The following is a 15271-nucleotide window of genomic DNA, read 5'->3' as shown; positions in this document are numbered from 1 at the left end:
AAAAGAAATTACCAGGAGTTCCCTAGCTGGACACTTTCTACTGGAAATACCTTCTCTAGCCTGTGTTCTTGGATTAAAGGCCAGATACTGTTCTGGATATATTCTGGATATTTACATCTAGGATATTATCTAGGGGCAAGACATCCCAGATGGTGATGGGAGGATAAAGGTAGTTTTTAAAGTATCCAGTGATCAAAACATGGTGCATTAGCTTGTAAAACTGTCAGCCTCCTACAGATCACTTTTAAGAAGGAAGAAGAGAAGACATGGACAGAGAAAAGATCTGGCACAGTCCTCTCCTGCAAAGAGGGGAAAATAGATTTCCCCTCATGATGGTGGCAGATGCCAAGCAATGAATTAGCTGGAAGACATTTATCAGAACTATGCAGCTATATCTAAAAATTTTTCCTTTATTTGCATTTATGCATTTATTAAAAACTATTGTGTTTACTAAAAATTGCTATTTGAACAATTTGCACAGGGAAAACAATTAGCTACATGAATAAAAGCACACCTTGTCTTTGTGCACAAAGCTTCATGAACTGACTTCTGTGGAGGTGATTGCTGTGCAGGGAGCTAAGCTGCTGCACAAATCTTTGTAGGAAAAAAGCTTTGCCTGCAACATCTGAAAGCCAGGGACTGCTTCTGTTATTATAATTGTGTAGGCTGCTGAGACATCATCTCAGCAGAGGCCTTGGGGCATGACTACAAATAGCAACAGCTGTAAACAATAGTTAGCTGTAAACTATAGGCATCTCAGCTTTCTAAGGGAAAAACAAAACCACACAACAACCAACAGTTAACTCATAACAACCGGGAGTAAAAATTAAAGAAGCATTTTACTTTTGAAAGGTAAGCTTGGAAAATTCTCATGACCAAAGAAAATTTGGCTTCACCATCATTTAATTTCTACTGATTTTACTCGATACAGAAATACCTTTCCATCATGGACATAGATGATCACCAACTTCCCAACTATATTATTTGTTAACTGTATGGCATGTGTAGCTAGAGAAGAAAGTAAGTCCACTTTGTGCACATGTATCCTCCCTACTTTCATGTACAGTGTAATTTTACATCACAGAATCATCTGGATTGGAAAGGATCTCTGAGATCAATAATTCCAACCCTTAATCCACTGCCACCATGGTTCCCAGACCATGGCACTGAGTGCCACATCAGTCTTTTATTAAAAACCTCCAGGGACGGAGTCCACCACCTCCCTGGGCAGCCTATTCCAATGCCTGATCACCCTCTTTGTAAAGAATTTCTTCCTAGTATCCAACCTAAACCTCCCCTGGCAGAGATTAAGTCCATGGCCTCTTGTCTTACTGGGAGCTGCCTTGGAGAAGAGCCTGACCCCCCCTGGCTCCAACATCCTTTCAGGGAGTTATAGAGAGTGATGAGGTCTCCCTCCTCCAGGCTGAACACCCCCAGCTCCCTCAGCCCTTCCTCACAGGGCTTGTGCTGGATCCCTTCACCAGCTTTGTTGCCCTTGTCCTCTCAGTTTAGAGCAGTGTAGCTCACTGTGGTCCATAATAAAAGTTTATAAAGCAGAGGAAATAAGGGGTTAGAAGTAGTTTTGTAATCATAAAAATGCAAAGATTATTAACATTTAACAACCCTTGATGACAGTTTCTTTTCTAAATGCTGTGACTGGCAAGTAAGAGGGAATTTGTATGGGATGGTGCAGTTTCCAAACTCTTCATAACATAGCCAATCCCAGGAGTCCAGTGACACAGAGGCTTCTGGTCAAGTCTCCTCTACTGAGAGAATTTTACCCTAGAAGACCATGTTGCATTTCTGTAGAGCAGATTTATTGGATGTCATTGGACTTAAACTAAACAAAACAAACATTTGTAAGTTCAGCCATAAGTCAGGATTTCTCTTTTCCCTGGTAAGATTATTGTTGTTTCATTGTTGTCTTGTTGTTTTGCTTTGTTGTTGCTAGCTCCAGAATTCCTGGAAGATATTTAATATGCATTCAATGAGTGCTTCTATCTTTATTCATATACATGGGAGCACTTGTCCAGGGATCTTTCTTCCTAATCAGCTGTTGCATGCCTCCACAGTAATATTGCCATTGTCATTATTATGGCATGCCAAACCACTGGGATTCACACATGCATAGATCTGGCCAGCTTTACCCCATTTGCTCCTCAAAGGGAGGAAGCAGAGCCAAACTATAGACACTCATTGCAGAAATGGCCTTTAAGAAGTGGTTGAAATGGAGAGGTTCAGCAAATAAAAAAAAAATTCCAGAGAACTCAAAGTACCTTTTAGTGTGATGTGTTATGACTACACATTCCCCTTCCTCAAGCCATGCATTTTAGTGCAAAGTTCAAATCTGCTTTGCTGATAACATGATGAAAATGTCTGCAATCATGTTCCCAGAGCATATTTTTCAATTAGATGATTGATTATTCCTCTAATTGTTCGTCAGCCTGATTACTCATCTTTTGCTCTTCTACTTATGCAGATATTGCCCCCACATCAGCCTTTCCATAGCGGTAAGATTGATTGAAAAAGCTCTTCATACAGATACTTTGGAAAAACAGGGGGTACAAATGACTTGACTTTTTTAAAAAAAGATGATGTCATGTAGACTGCTGTGCTAGGATGGGGCAAGACAGGAGATCATCTCAAGTCTGATGATCCTCTAAAACTTCATAGAAAACAAGTCATGATCTTCAGACTTTCACTCTAGGCAGAGACCTGCTGGGTAACAAGGTGTTTCTGCAGGATTAATAATGTCAGAACCTAACAGTCATGTTTCCCTACAGCAATGCTTATTTCCCTACAGCAACCCATATCCAAATTGTCTGGGCTGCTGCTGATGTTGAAACCAAAGGTTATTTTCCTCCCAGGGTATAAGCATCACTCCTGCTGTGGATAGTTCTGGTTTTTGTGATCTCTTTCCAGTACAAGGCTCTGCTTTTTCAGCATGCTGCAGTATTTCTTGAACACCAACAGCCTCCTTGGCAAAGAAGGGCATTTTTAGCCCCTCATGCCAACCTCTCTTGTTCCAGTAAATACATCTGTTAAGAAAAGAAATGCCATCAGCAGGGCAACAGGTGGCATATTACAGCCAATCATTAAATGTTATGATGAGGCAGAGGCAGCATGTGTGAGAGTGAGAGGAGAAAAAGTGAAAACAAGGTGAAATAAGCTGAAGGAAAATCCAGTGGCAAGCATTTTTTCCACTACTGCACATATAGGATACTGATGTAAAACCCTGGTGACTTTGCAGTGCTGGGTAGGGTACTGCCCTGGAAATGCATTTGCCTATTGTGCTCCTCTCTGTTTGCTTAGAAGGAATTCAAAAGGGATTTGCTTTCTCTTGTTTCACAAGCCCCATACTTTCACACTGACCAAAGTGGATACACACCAGCTGGCCACGTCCATCACGGCCGCCGGGTGGGAGAATTCCTGATTATACTTAGATCCTTGCAGACCCTGCTCAGTCACTATCAGAGAAGCTCTGCTCACACACCACTGTCTGAAATGCAGCCGTCCAGGAGTCCCACACGCCTTGCCTGAAGGAGACAGATGCTTTCTGGATCAAACATGAATGACTTGCTGAAGGCGTCCCTGGTGCAAGTCCTCACGCTGGCAGCCCTCAGCCTGGCTGAAATGCTTCCCAAAGGTTTGCTTGGAGGGATTTTTACCCTGCTCTGCGTCTGTCCCTTGCTGAAAGAGTTTTTGCAAAGGGGAAGGTGTCTCTCGTAGTGGTGGGGTGGGTTGTGTGGTAGAGTTCCTGAAGAGGACAAAAAATGTGTTGCTTCTGGTGTTCGCTTCACTGCTTTTAAAAAGATATTAGTGGAAATAACCTTACATTTGTTTCTGGGATTGAAAGGTCGTTGTCTAGGAAGAGCACGTAGTCCCATTGTAATGGTCAGGGGAGAACTTTGGGTTCAGCTTGGGTGGGATGGACATTTCTCCCTGTATCCAAGGGAGGGTACAGGTTTTAACAGTTGGTAGCACCCATTGCTGCATAGCCCAAGATTTGTGATGTTCCATAAATCGCATAGAGAAAGTAGCCATAATGTCTTTACAAAACGCATGCGTAAACAAATATGTGTGGTTTCTATTGCATAAAACATGAAATTTAATATACCTTCTTCTTCTTGTGTGCACACATATCCACAAGGACACACACACACACACACTTATAGCCGTGAGTAGAACTGAAAAAAAATTGTTTAGAAAAGTTTTTGAGGTACAAAGTGCAACAGTGGTCTTCCGGATGTACTGCCTGGTAACCCTGTGGACAAAAGTTTTTGCTGCACACTGATTGTCAGAAGCCATTCATAGCACACCAGAAACTTGGGAGTTTTAGAAAAAGAAGAAAACACAAATGAAAGAAGATGTTAGTATTTACCAGCTAGGTCAACATCACTGTTGACACAGCAGGGCTGCGGTCTTATAATTTTTAGTCAGGTTGCCCTCAAAGTTGGGAAAAAAAAGGTCTCTTTTTTATAAAAAACCTTTGAAAAAAAAAATGTTCATTTTTTTCCTAAGTTACTGAAGTAAGTTGGTGAACCCCTGTCTTTTTGAAAGCTCTGGTAAGATGGGGCTGGAGAGACAAGAAAAAGCAAAGAGGAAGGAGACTGATTTTTTCTGGTGGCACAGTGCAATGAAGAGATATGCATCCTTTCCTAAAATGTTACAGGCGACTGAATTGCCTTGTTCTCTAAGAGAGGCTGTAACACAACTATAGCCCTGTCAAGGTTTTGCAACATGAACTGGAAACATGCTTAAGCAGTTTTTGACCAGAGCAACTGCCATATCTCCAGGCACCTGCAGTGATGCAGGGCAGATTGGCTCCGCTTTGTTTGCCTGGCTTGTCTCATTTTGAAAGTGTGAATCAAAAACCAGAACCAAGCAATTTGGGAGCTTCTGATAGACTGGGAATAGAAGCGGTTTTAGCTTTCTCCTGGGCCCTGTCACTGGTCTTGGGTCATTTTGCTATTTCAGGAAACCACAGCTCAGGTAGCAGAAAACTGCACCTATGTCGCTTTGTAGTTATGTAAATTAATTGATTTGTAATGTTACTTAAAGCCACAAGGCTACCTAAGAAATGTAAGAGAAGCCCAGTGGGTGCACACAGAAAGGTCTGGAGCCATTTCTGTATGCTGACAGATATGTCTGTAAGTTGTTTGGATTTTATTTTCCCGTGCTAAAATCTGGTAATGAAGACATCTTACGTTTTTGATCACTTCCCTGAGAAAACAAAGACCAGCAGCAACACCTGAGCTTTTCAGGTGGCTTTTAGAAGCAGGCAACATCTCAGCCATTTTGGGGCTCTCTGGTCACCTCATGAGAAAATGGCGATACGCTCCGCCACCCGCTGTCTCTGCAGACACACTGCGTGTCACGAAACTGATTAGCTGCTGCTAGAGAATTTATTTTCACATACATAAAAATGTATAAACGCATATATTTAAATCTGACAGCCCTTGTCTGCACAAAGAACAAAATAATGTTGTTATGCATATTGGCTCTTGGTACAAATCAAACGTTACTCCTTGAGAGAATGGCGATGCTTATCGTAAAACGCAGCTATAAAACTGCTTGCTTTGAATTTTGGTTAATGTAAAAATGTACATTTCTCAGGGTCAAAAAAGGTTCCTTCCAGAGATCAAGGCATGAGGAGAACAGCAATAAAAACATATTATATAAAATAAGATTGTAAATCTCCATTTCAGCCAGGCTTAATGTCATCAAAACCCAATAAACTCTGCCATGAAATAGCAATGTCCCCTTTGAAGTAGACAGGATGGCCATCAGTGGAGGTTATTCTCCTAAAACAGGCTTTGCTAGCAAGGAAATTTAGGCTTTATGAAGATTTTCCATTTGGTTCCACTGATGGGGCTTATCTGGGGTGCAGACTGGGACACACCATCTAGTGTGTCCCAAAACCACCCAATAAATTGAAGTCTGATACAATCTGAAGCAGTGGTCTCAAACAACATGTCTGATAGGAAAATTTTAAACTAATGTTTAGTTAATATAATCTCTAGTGCTACCTTAGTAATAGTTTTAAGATTTTTATATAACTATAGTAATTATTGATTATGCAATCTGAAGTCATGTTACCTAGAAATATTATTGAGACAGATATGCTCTAATCACATTTCAACAGTGTTAGGACTTTTATATACACCTGATAGTGGAAGCCAATCCTATTGTCGTCTAACTTCATTCAAGCTGAATTTCAATGACATTCTAATTTTCACTGCCATGTAAATTCAAAAAGCATTACAGCAAAGGCTTTCTGTTATTCTAAGTCACTTAAACTGAAGTGTCTTGAATTTTGCCTTTCTGTATTTTTTGCGGAGAAGGGAAGGGTAAAATTGATGAAGGTTATTTTTTGCTTGTATCTAAGTCTTTTGATACTGAGGGGGGGCAGCAGATACAGTGTGGACAGAATTTTCCTGTGAAAAGGCACACAATGTAGATACTGCTACAGTCAGTGAGGAACAGGAAGATTCTTGAATCCGCTCTATATTTTCAAGGTGGTATTTCAGGAACATGATATGAAACTGGTTCATGTCAGCACAGCTGTCAGTGAAATCCAGTCCAACAAATATTGGATGTGTGTCCCTTACAAACGTAGATTAAAAGTCATGTAAGTGTCTTTGGAGGACAGCAGCAGTGGCTGCAAAACATACCATACACAGAAAAAAACATTAGCTAGGCATATCCTTTGATCACTTCCAGCTGTGCTTCAAGTCTCTTACCAGGGCAATGGGAAATTTTTCTAAAGATACATTCAAATAATATATGACAACAGGTCTCTGACTATAAGCATCAGACAAAGACACTAGACCTTTAACCCTACTGCTGCATGATGAGGAAAGGAAGAAGAGGATGTGTGTTAGTTATGCCACAGATCTGGAAGACCTCAAGGACCTTTATGAAACTGGCTTTGAAACACATAGTGCTACATAACAGGCTAATTTTTTTTTTTTTTTTCTTTTTTAAAAAAAAAAGAAGGAATACCTGAAAGGAACAAATCCCCTTTTAGAGATGAAGAAGCCCAAATCTCATGCCTTGTGCATCAGTAAGAAGACCATATACCCACTCCAGGGGCTGGTCAGCTTGTCTTCAATTTTTCTGTTGTTCCTTACACTTCCAGCCCATGCAATGACAGAAGGGACCACCTGACCTGTATCCTTGCATTATGACACCTGGCACCTTGCAGGAAGGGAGGGTTAGAAATTGGGTATTGGTGGACCTGCCCCATGGTCAGGTTCCTCTGTTTTGCCCCTAAAGTGAGAGCACAAGGGAAATGGCAACACCTGCAACAACAACCAAAGACTGCAGCTACCAATGCAGAAGGACCTGGTCAGAGTAAATGCATGGAAGGGGAACAAAGCACCTCTGCACAGGGAAAAAAGCCTTGGGGTGATGCTGCAGGGACATGGCTGCCTTTGATAAAGGGGTCTGGCAGGCTTGGTGCCTCTCTCCAGGAGGCATGAGGAAGTTTTGTCATTTGCTCTTCCTTTGCACAGCTCCCTTGATCAGCACTCCTCTGGAAACTGTGGATGCACTGGTAGAGGACGTTGCCAAGTTTGTCTGTGTGGTGGAGTCCTACCCTGAGCCGGAGATTACGTGGACACGCAACAGCATTCCCATCAGGTAGGGACCAGCTCCAGTCCTCTCCAGCATCTCCTGCCAAAACCATCAGTGCTTTCCTTCATGACAAATGACATAACTGGAAACACCAAAATTGTCTGTGGCAGGGAAGAGGGTAAGTGGCTGTAATCATACAGGAATCTCTGTTATTTAGGAAGAGGTAGCAGCACCTGGGGTTGCTCTTACAGATTCACACACCTGAGCTTGGAGACTGTTGGTTTCTGCTGAAATGGGTTTGCTCTCTGCCTCCAGACAATCTGCTCTGCTCCTCAGTTTATGCAGTTGTGAAGGAAGAGAATGCTGTATAATATTCAAGAGGAGAATTGACAGATTTTTGTTGCTCAAGTGTCTGTGATGTCCTGGAATACTTTGCATGGAAGGTGTTGTATCATGGCATTCTTGTTTGCTTCTACTTCTGGAGGTGACCATAGGACCTTGGCTTCAGCATCAAGGTGCCATGGGAGAAGGCAGCCTTGGAAAGCTGGAAATTGCTATCACTGATTTGGCTCCCCGTTGCAGTACATAGGCAGGCTCTTGCAAAGTGGACTGGGGCTGGTCATCCAGCTCTGAACTAACACTGCATTTGTCACATGGCTTCATATCAGTTTCTCCTTCTAGATCACTGATAGTGACTCTCTCAGTAAGGAAAAGCTACAGAACAATCTCTGTGTAAGACAGTTCATGCTGTTCCCCACAAGAGATGTCCTTGTTAGGCAGATGGTCACCTGAAGGATTGTTCTTGCTCTTGGGGCTAAGCATTCAAAGGGCCCTTGAACCATTGTCTCAGAATACTGCAAAGATGTCAGCAGCAGCAGTTGGTCTTACTGCTAGGAAGATTGTTTTAGAAGAGGAGAAACGCAAACTGCTCCACATATGCGTTCTAGCTTTTGGAAATCCTTTTCCATTGCCTGTGACAGAATCTCAGCAGCCCCCCCCTCCAAAACCTCTGTCCCTGACCTTTCAGGATGGAGGTCTGAATTTCCATGGATGTTGTTTCCAAATCAGGTCACCATCCTTCAAATTCTTTCCTCATCAGTGACACCATGTCTGCAAATCAAAGCTGGCATAGGAAGCCATTCATACAGGACCAGAAAGGTCACATACCATTGATCTTTAAAATTTGACTGTCTGTGTTACAATACAAAAATCTTCACCCTGGTCCTCACTTTGAGAAACCCAACACACCTTTCTCAGAGTAATCTTTCAAAGAGACACAGTGTCTTTTTCTTAACATTGACTCAAAAGGAAAATACTGATCCAAAAATCATAGAATAATTTGGGTTGGAAGAGACCTCTAGGTCATCCAGTCCAACCCCCCTGCAGTAAGCAGGGACACCCTCAACTAGATCAGGTTGCTCAGATCCTCATAAGGCCACACTTCAAATATCTTCAGGGATGAGGCCTCCCTGGGTAACCTGCTCCATTTTAATATTACCCTCATGGTAGAGAACTTTCTCATAACATTCCATCTAAATCTACCCTTTTCTAAATTAAAACCATTGCCCCTCATCCTATCACTACAGGCCCTTGCAAACAGTCCATCTCCAGCCTTCCTGCAGGCACTCCTCAGCCTGTCTTTGTAGGAGAGGTGTTCCAGCCCCCTTATAATTTTCGTGGTCCTCCTCTGGACCTGCTGCATCAGATCCATGTCCTTCCTGTATTGAGGGCTCCAGAACTGTATTCCAAGTGAGGTCTTACCAGATCAAAGTGTCAGAACCACCTCTCATGATCTGCTGGCCATGCTTCTTTTGATGCAGCCCAGGATGTGATTGTCCTGCTGGGTGCAAGCACATCTTGTTGGCTCATGTCCAGCTTTTCATCCACCAGCACCTCCAAGTCCTTTTCTACAAGGCTGCTTTCTAAAACCTCATCGCCCAGCCTGCACTGATAAGTGTGGATTGTTCCAATCCAGATTTAGGACCCTGTACTTGGTCTTGTTTGAACCTTATGAGGTTTGCCTGGACCCACCTCTCCAGTTTGTCCAGATCCTTCTGGATGACATCCCATCCCTCTGGCTTACTGACAGCACCACTCAGCTTGGTGTCATCTGCAAACTTGCTGATGGTGCACTCTGTGCTGCTGTCTATAGCACTGATAAAAATATTAAACAATACAGGTCCCATTATGGACCCCTGAGGGACACCACTTGTCACTGGTCTCCACCGGACTTTGAGCCATTGACCAGTACCCTCTGGATGTGACCATCCAGCCAGGTCCTTATCCACTGAACAGTCCACCCATCAAATCCATATCTCTCCAATTTGGTGAGTAGGATATGGTGGGGGACTGTGTCAAAGGCCTTGCAGAAGTCCAGATAGGTCTTTTTTTGACTTGTTTCAGGTCTCCAGGTTGAGGCCTGCTGACATTAAACTGTAACTATCCTTGTATCCTCTTATCTTCAGATTGCTTCTTTTCTTGGGAAAACTTCTTTTCTTAGTTGGCTTTTTTCTTGGTTGTATATTTCTGTTCCCCCCTGACAAAAAAAAAAACCCAAACAAGCAAACCCCACAGAAACACTCCTGGATGCACACACACAAATGCTTGTTGTTTTTTGGTTTGTGTCTTTTTTCCACTATAGTAAAAATCTTTCCATAACTACACTTTCACTACACTTCATCTGTGTAGTGAAAAAAGTTTTTTTTTTTTTGTTTGTTTGTTTGTTTTTTTTTTGTTTTGTTTTTGGTTTTGGTTTTTTTTTTTTTAATATGAAGGTTTTTTTTAAAAAAACTTCACCGAGTTCCCATATAGCCAGCCCTTCCTTTGCACCGAGTGATTACACCTGGAAAAGGATCCAGTCAGATAAGGTTACTTATGCTCATGCCTGCCCTTGGCCAGACAGAAACCCAACCATGGTGGCTACTTCCTTTAGCAACACCTGAGCACTGGAAGAATTCCTACCACACCAGTGGCAGTCAGGCATGATCTAGTGAGGACCAAACAAAATATTAAGCTCCAACTCAGCCCTCTTCTTTGGTTGGAAGTAAAACTGATTGCCATTTGTTGTGCTGTCAGTGTCTGGCAGACACAAAGGCAATCCCCCCCTGCAGCCCCCTGCTGTCCCCTATCCCTTGACAATCTGTGCTGTGCCCTGCAGGCTGTTTGACACTCGGTACAGCATACAGAGGAACGGGCAGCTCCTGACCATTCTGAGTGTGGAGGACAGTGATGATGGAGTGTACTGCTGCACGGCGGACAACGGGGTTGGAGCGGCAGCACAGAGCTGTGGGGCTCTCCAAGTGAAAATGAGTAAGTTGGAATGTAACTTCTTCCCAACATCATGTGAGCATGTAACTGATAGGATGAGCAGACCAGGCCACAGGGGTCTATGTTCAGGGCAGACACATGTTCCCATGGGGCTGGGTGCAGTCCCCTGGGGCAGAGACATGGCATGTTGGATTGTATCTTAACTAAAAGCTGCCATGATTATTCACTTCCAATAACAAACACTTGTGCTGGGATCAGGGGAACTGCATAGCAGAGGAAAAAAATACTATGCTTTGAAGAGAAACCTTTGTACAAAACTATTGCATAAATACCTTGTGAATTTTAAACATAAGATTTCAATAATCAGGTTTATGCCTGAGGATGGTAAAAACAAGTAAATGCTATTCAGCTGTTCTTAATAGAAGCCTTGAAAGATCTGGAGGACTGCTGTGTAATTCTCATCATCCCATGTGGAAGGCAGAGGACTGGTTCTTGTGAAGGGCTATATATGTGCTGAGCCTGGTGAAGCTGAGCTCACATGGCTGCAGTTATTTATGCAAACACTTAAAAGGGCAGCTGAGATATCTCCTGGCTAAAGCATCTGTTTGTAGAAAAGGCTTCATTTGAGCTAGTGAGCATAACCCTCCAGGTCTGGTAATTCTGGGCCTTTCCAGTACCCTAGTTGCCTGCACAAGGGGTCCAGGAGGTGCTGTTCTTTTAAAGTAATTTTTCTCTTGGTTTGGTATTGTTCAAGGGAGGCAAAACTTCAGATCTCCCAAAACATGAAGATCTTCTTCCACCTCAGACTAAACCAAGTCATGGTTTCCTTTAATGGGACTTTTCTTTAATTCTTTTAAATTTTCCTTTAAATTAAATTTTTCCCGTATTAGCTTTCAGGCATTTTTTTTTCCTACCTCCTTTTCTATGAGCATCATTATAAATCCTTTAATTAGCTACAGTAATTGAGTTTATATTCCTTCTTGCTGATCTAGGGAGAAGCCTGGTTAAAACTGAGCTTTCACACAATACTCTATGCACTGAAGAATGTCAAAACCTGGAATGCAAACATTCTTCAATATTGGAAATACTTTTACCCGGATTTAGATTTCAGTCCAGGCCCTAATTCAAATGATTGTCAAATTCCACTCCTGAAAAGATATAGCTTATGCCAGTTAGCTGCTTTTATGTCAATAAGCTGAAACTTGAATGCTGTACTGAACAAAGATTTTTCTTTACAAGGCAGCACATGACCTACTAAGAACACTTGCAACAATACACAGAAAAAGCAGCAGAGATTTTTTTTTGTTTTGTGAACTTGTCCTGTTCTGGTATCAGTTAGCTTCAGTTCAAATTTAATTTTTGACTTTCAAAATTTTAGGGCCCAAAATAACCCGCCCGCCTATAAATGTGGAAATAATAGAAGGATTAAAAGCTGTGCTTCCATGCACTACAATGGGGAACCCAAAACCTTCTGTTTCATGGATGAAAGGAGAAACAATTATAAAGGTGAGTAGAGAATGAAAGTTAGGCAGTGCTGACTATTCACGAAAGGTACTGTGTTAAAATCTTAGCACCAATTACTGCATTTGTAAATTCTAGTTGCTAGGAAGCTAACATTCGGAAATCCAGGCCTCCTCATAAATGTCTGCATCTGCAATGATTCTGGCTATAAACCAAACAATTTCTGTGTATTTATGTTTATATTGTGTGTATTAATTACTACTAGGTGTGGCCAAATATTGCTGCATGCACTTTTGAGTGTTCTCATTAAAAAATCCAAAACAAACCTACTGAGCTGCTTGGCTAAGCAGGGGTTTTGAAGATGTAATTCACATATTTGCAAAAAGAGGTATGGATTAGAGGGTCATAGAGATGCTGAGCAGGAAGAGCTGGCTCCAAATCCTTCAGCTGTAGGACAACACAAGTAATTTTTGTGCATGTAAGCCAAGCCTGTGCAAGTGGGTGCTTGGTGCTGCCTGCCTGCAGCCCGCACAAAGAGCTCTCACCTCAGTTCCTCCTTCCTTTGGCAGGAGAATGCTCGCATTGCTGTCCTTGATTCGGGAAATTTAAGGATCCATAACGTTCAGAGAGAAGATGCAGGACAGTATCGATGTGTGGCCAAGAACAGCCTGGGCACAGCCTACTCGAAACCTGCAACAGTGGTAGTGGAAGGTCAGTAATCCTTGTACTGGGCTCCAGCTCCATGCTCCAGCTCCTTCTGTCTACCCTGTTTATTGAATTAATCTGAAGAATTGCATTGATTTCAATGAGATTTCGTTGGTTTCAAAACATCCTAAGGGGCTGATGCAAAATACAGGAGAAAGAAAAGGATAGGAAAGTAGAGTGAGGAACAGGGTAAATTTGTCCACTGTGTGTCCCATTGCTGGCTGATGGTGAAAGGGAAGATCTGTAGAGGGCCATTTCTACAACTGCTGTGTCTCTGGTGGAATATTTGTCTGAGTAAGGATACGCAAATAGGTTTTTCCTTCTGACTGATCATTTTTAAGATGACAGCTTGGTTCTTGTGTGAAAAGTCCTACCAGTCCAAGGATTATATGTACTATGGCTTGTTGAGATGGAGAAGTAGAAAGCTGGTAGCCCTAGAAACTTCCTGCAAAGAGCTTAATCAGGGAGAGCTGCAAACAATGAAGTATTTTGAAGCATTATATGAGTGTCCCTCTCCCTGTCCTCTGATTTTTCCATCTGAATTGGTTGATTCTTCAGGTAAACAGAGCTTTTCTCTTTGAGGACTTGGACATTTTCTGCCCACTAAACCAAACATTGGATTGATTTTTCTCAGTTTCTGGGCTTTTATGTGCTCAGTGCCCATCTCTTATTTACAGAAGGTGTTTGTTTTGTGGTATAAATCCTCACTAGTTTCAGAGTGCTGAGACCAGCAGGCTGCCAGGGAACCCAAATGTAGGCACTGAAGCATTCAGTGTTCCTGAATCCTATAAAAGAAGTTGGGCTAATCAGGGTTCTGTGAAGGCTGAGGAGGGATGACCAACTCAGTAGATGGACTAATTTTTGTTTCTTATTCAGAGCAACAGTACTGCAGAAAGTGGAGAAGGGTCTCTGTTTGCCTACTAAGCTTCATAAAATTGTTGTAGGTTACATTTGGCCTGGGACTATCAGAGCTTATTTATGGTGCAATTCCATGTCTAAGAGAACCATTGACCTCTTCATGTGATCAGGGTCAGGTGTATCAGATTCAACTACAAATTACCGTACCTCTGTCGTTTCCCTAAAAAATACATTTTTCCAGTTAAATATTAGATGTACAGGCTTTGTGTATTTTAGGAACTCCTTACATAGCTTCAAAACAGGAAGGCAGCAATACTTACTGCCTTTTCAAAGGCACTAAGTACATTCAGAGCTGTACTCCTCTTGATCTAAAAGTGATGAGATAAACTGAAGACACTTGAATCCATTTGTGAACATCTTGGATCCTGGATTTTGTATTGGCCTTATCATAGAGACAGTGATCAAAGGCTTGTCAAAAATTAACTGGATGGCAAACACCTGGTGCCATGCACACAAAGTTCCCCTCTATGGTGAAGGGCCTCAGGCACCAGAGCAACTTAGGCAATCTGAAAACTGCAGCAAAATCCAGGCTGCTAAGTTTGATGTCTTCTTGCGTCCCTGTTTCCACAATTATGCAGCTCCCTGGTAATTCAAGGAATGGCAAAATAATCCACAAATATCCTACTGGCAAAGGAGAGCCTGTGTGTGCTCTTTTTAAGATGAGGAAGATCGGATCTTAATTAATAAATGGGATCTCAGTCCTCCCACACAAACTATCCCCTCATGTTCCATTCATGTGTTGGATGAACAAAGTAATGCTGTTCTCCAGGCTGGCCTGGGTTTCTCTGGTAGGGTACCCATCCATATAATATACCTCATTTCAGGCTGCCACCCAAACTAGACTGCTGTATGTTTGTTTTACTTTTTTGCCCTTCAAAATGCAAAGGTAACAATCCTGACTGCAGCTTGCTGTGTGTACAGATCCCTTCCTCTCCCAGGATTTTAGATTAATTTTCACAGATGTTTAGCATACAGGCATATACACTTAACTGTGTATGCAGGCAGGTATGGGCACACATATGCAATACCCTCACACACTCCTGTTTATAGTGTTTTTAGTACCCCGTACCACCCCCTCCTATCTCTTGTGCCCTATTAGTATCAGCATTTTAAAATAACTCCAAGTGAAAAAACCAGCCAAACAAACAGCAGAAACCTACTTGATGCAGGAAAATCACAGTTCAGTCAGTCATCTTTGAGCCATTCTTCCATGCAGAGAACTTATGAAAATATGCTGGTTTTTACTTCTGTGTGGTAACACTACAATACTTTTCCCTAAATCTTGGTGCTACCATTCACTGGAGTTGCCACCTGTCATAGTGTGGCTTAATATTAAAATAAA

The 15271-nt window shown here is 42.2% G+C and overlaps 1 protein-coding gene across 1 annotated transcript in view; it reads left to right on the top strand.

Moving 5' to 3' along the window:
• Positions 1 to 3454: 3454 nt before the first annotated feature.
• The window catches only part of MUSK (muscle associated receptor tyrosine kinase), a 56349-nt gene continuing 44532 nt past the window's right edge, over positions 3455 to 15271 (top strand). Inside the window, exons 1-5 of the mRNA XM_071730690.1 lie at positions 3455 to 3646; positions 7518 to 7644; positions 10736 to 10887; positions 12224 to 12351; positions 12876 to 13017. Of these exons, the coding sequence (XP_071586791.1) occupies positions 3550 to 3646; positions 7518 to 7644; positions 10736 to 10887; positions 12224 to 12351; positions 12876 to 13017 (646 nt within the window). The 5' untranslated portion in view covers positions 3455 to 3549. The remainder of the gene's footprint in view (positions 3647 to 7517; positions 7645 to 10735; positions 10888 to 12223; positions 12352 to 12875; positions 13018 to 15271) is intronic.

The sequence above is a fragment of the Heliangelus exortis genome, chromosome Z, assembly GCF_036169615.1.
Source record: "Heliangelus exortis chromosome Z, bHelExo1.hap1, whole genome shotgun sequence".
NCBI classification, from domain to species: domain Eukaryota; kingdom Metazoa; phylum Chordata; class Aves; order Apodiformes; family Trochilidae; genus Heliangelus; species Heliangelus exortis.
Note: the sequence above shows the minus strand (reverse complement) of the source record. Positions and strands in the feature narration are given on the sequence as shown.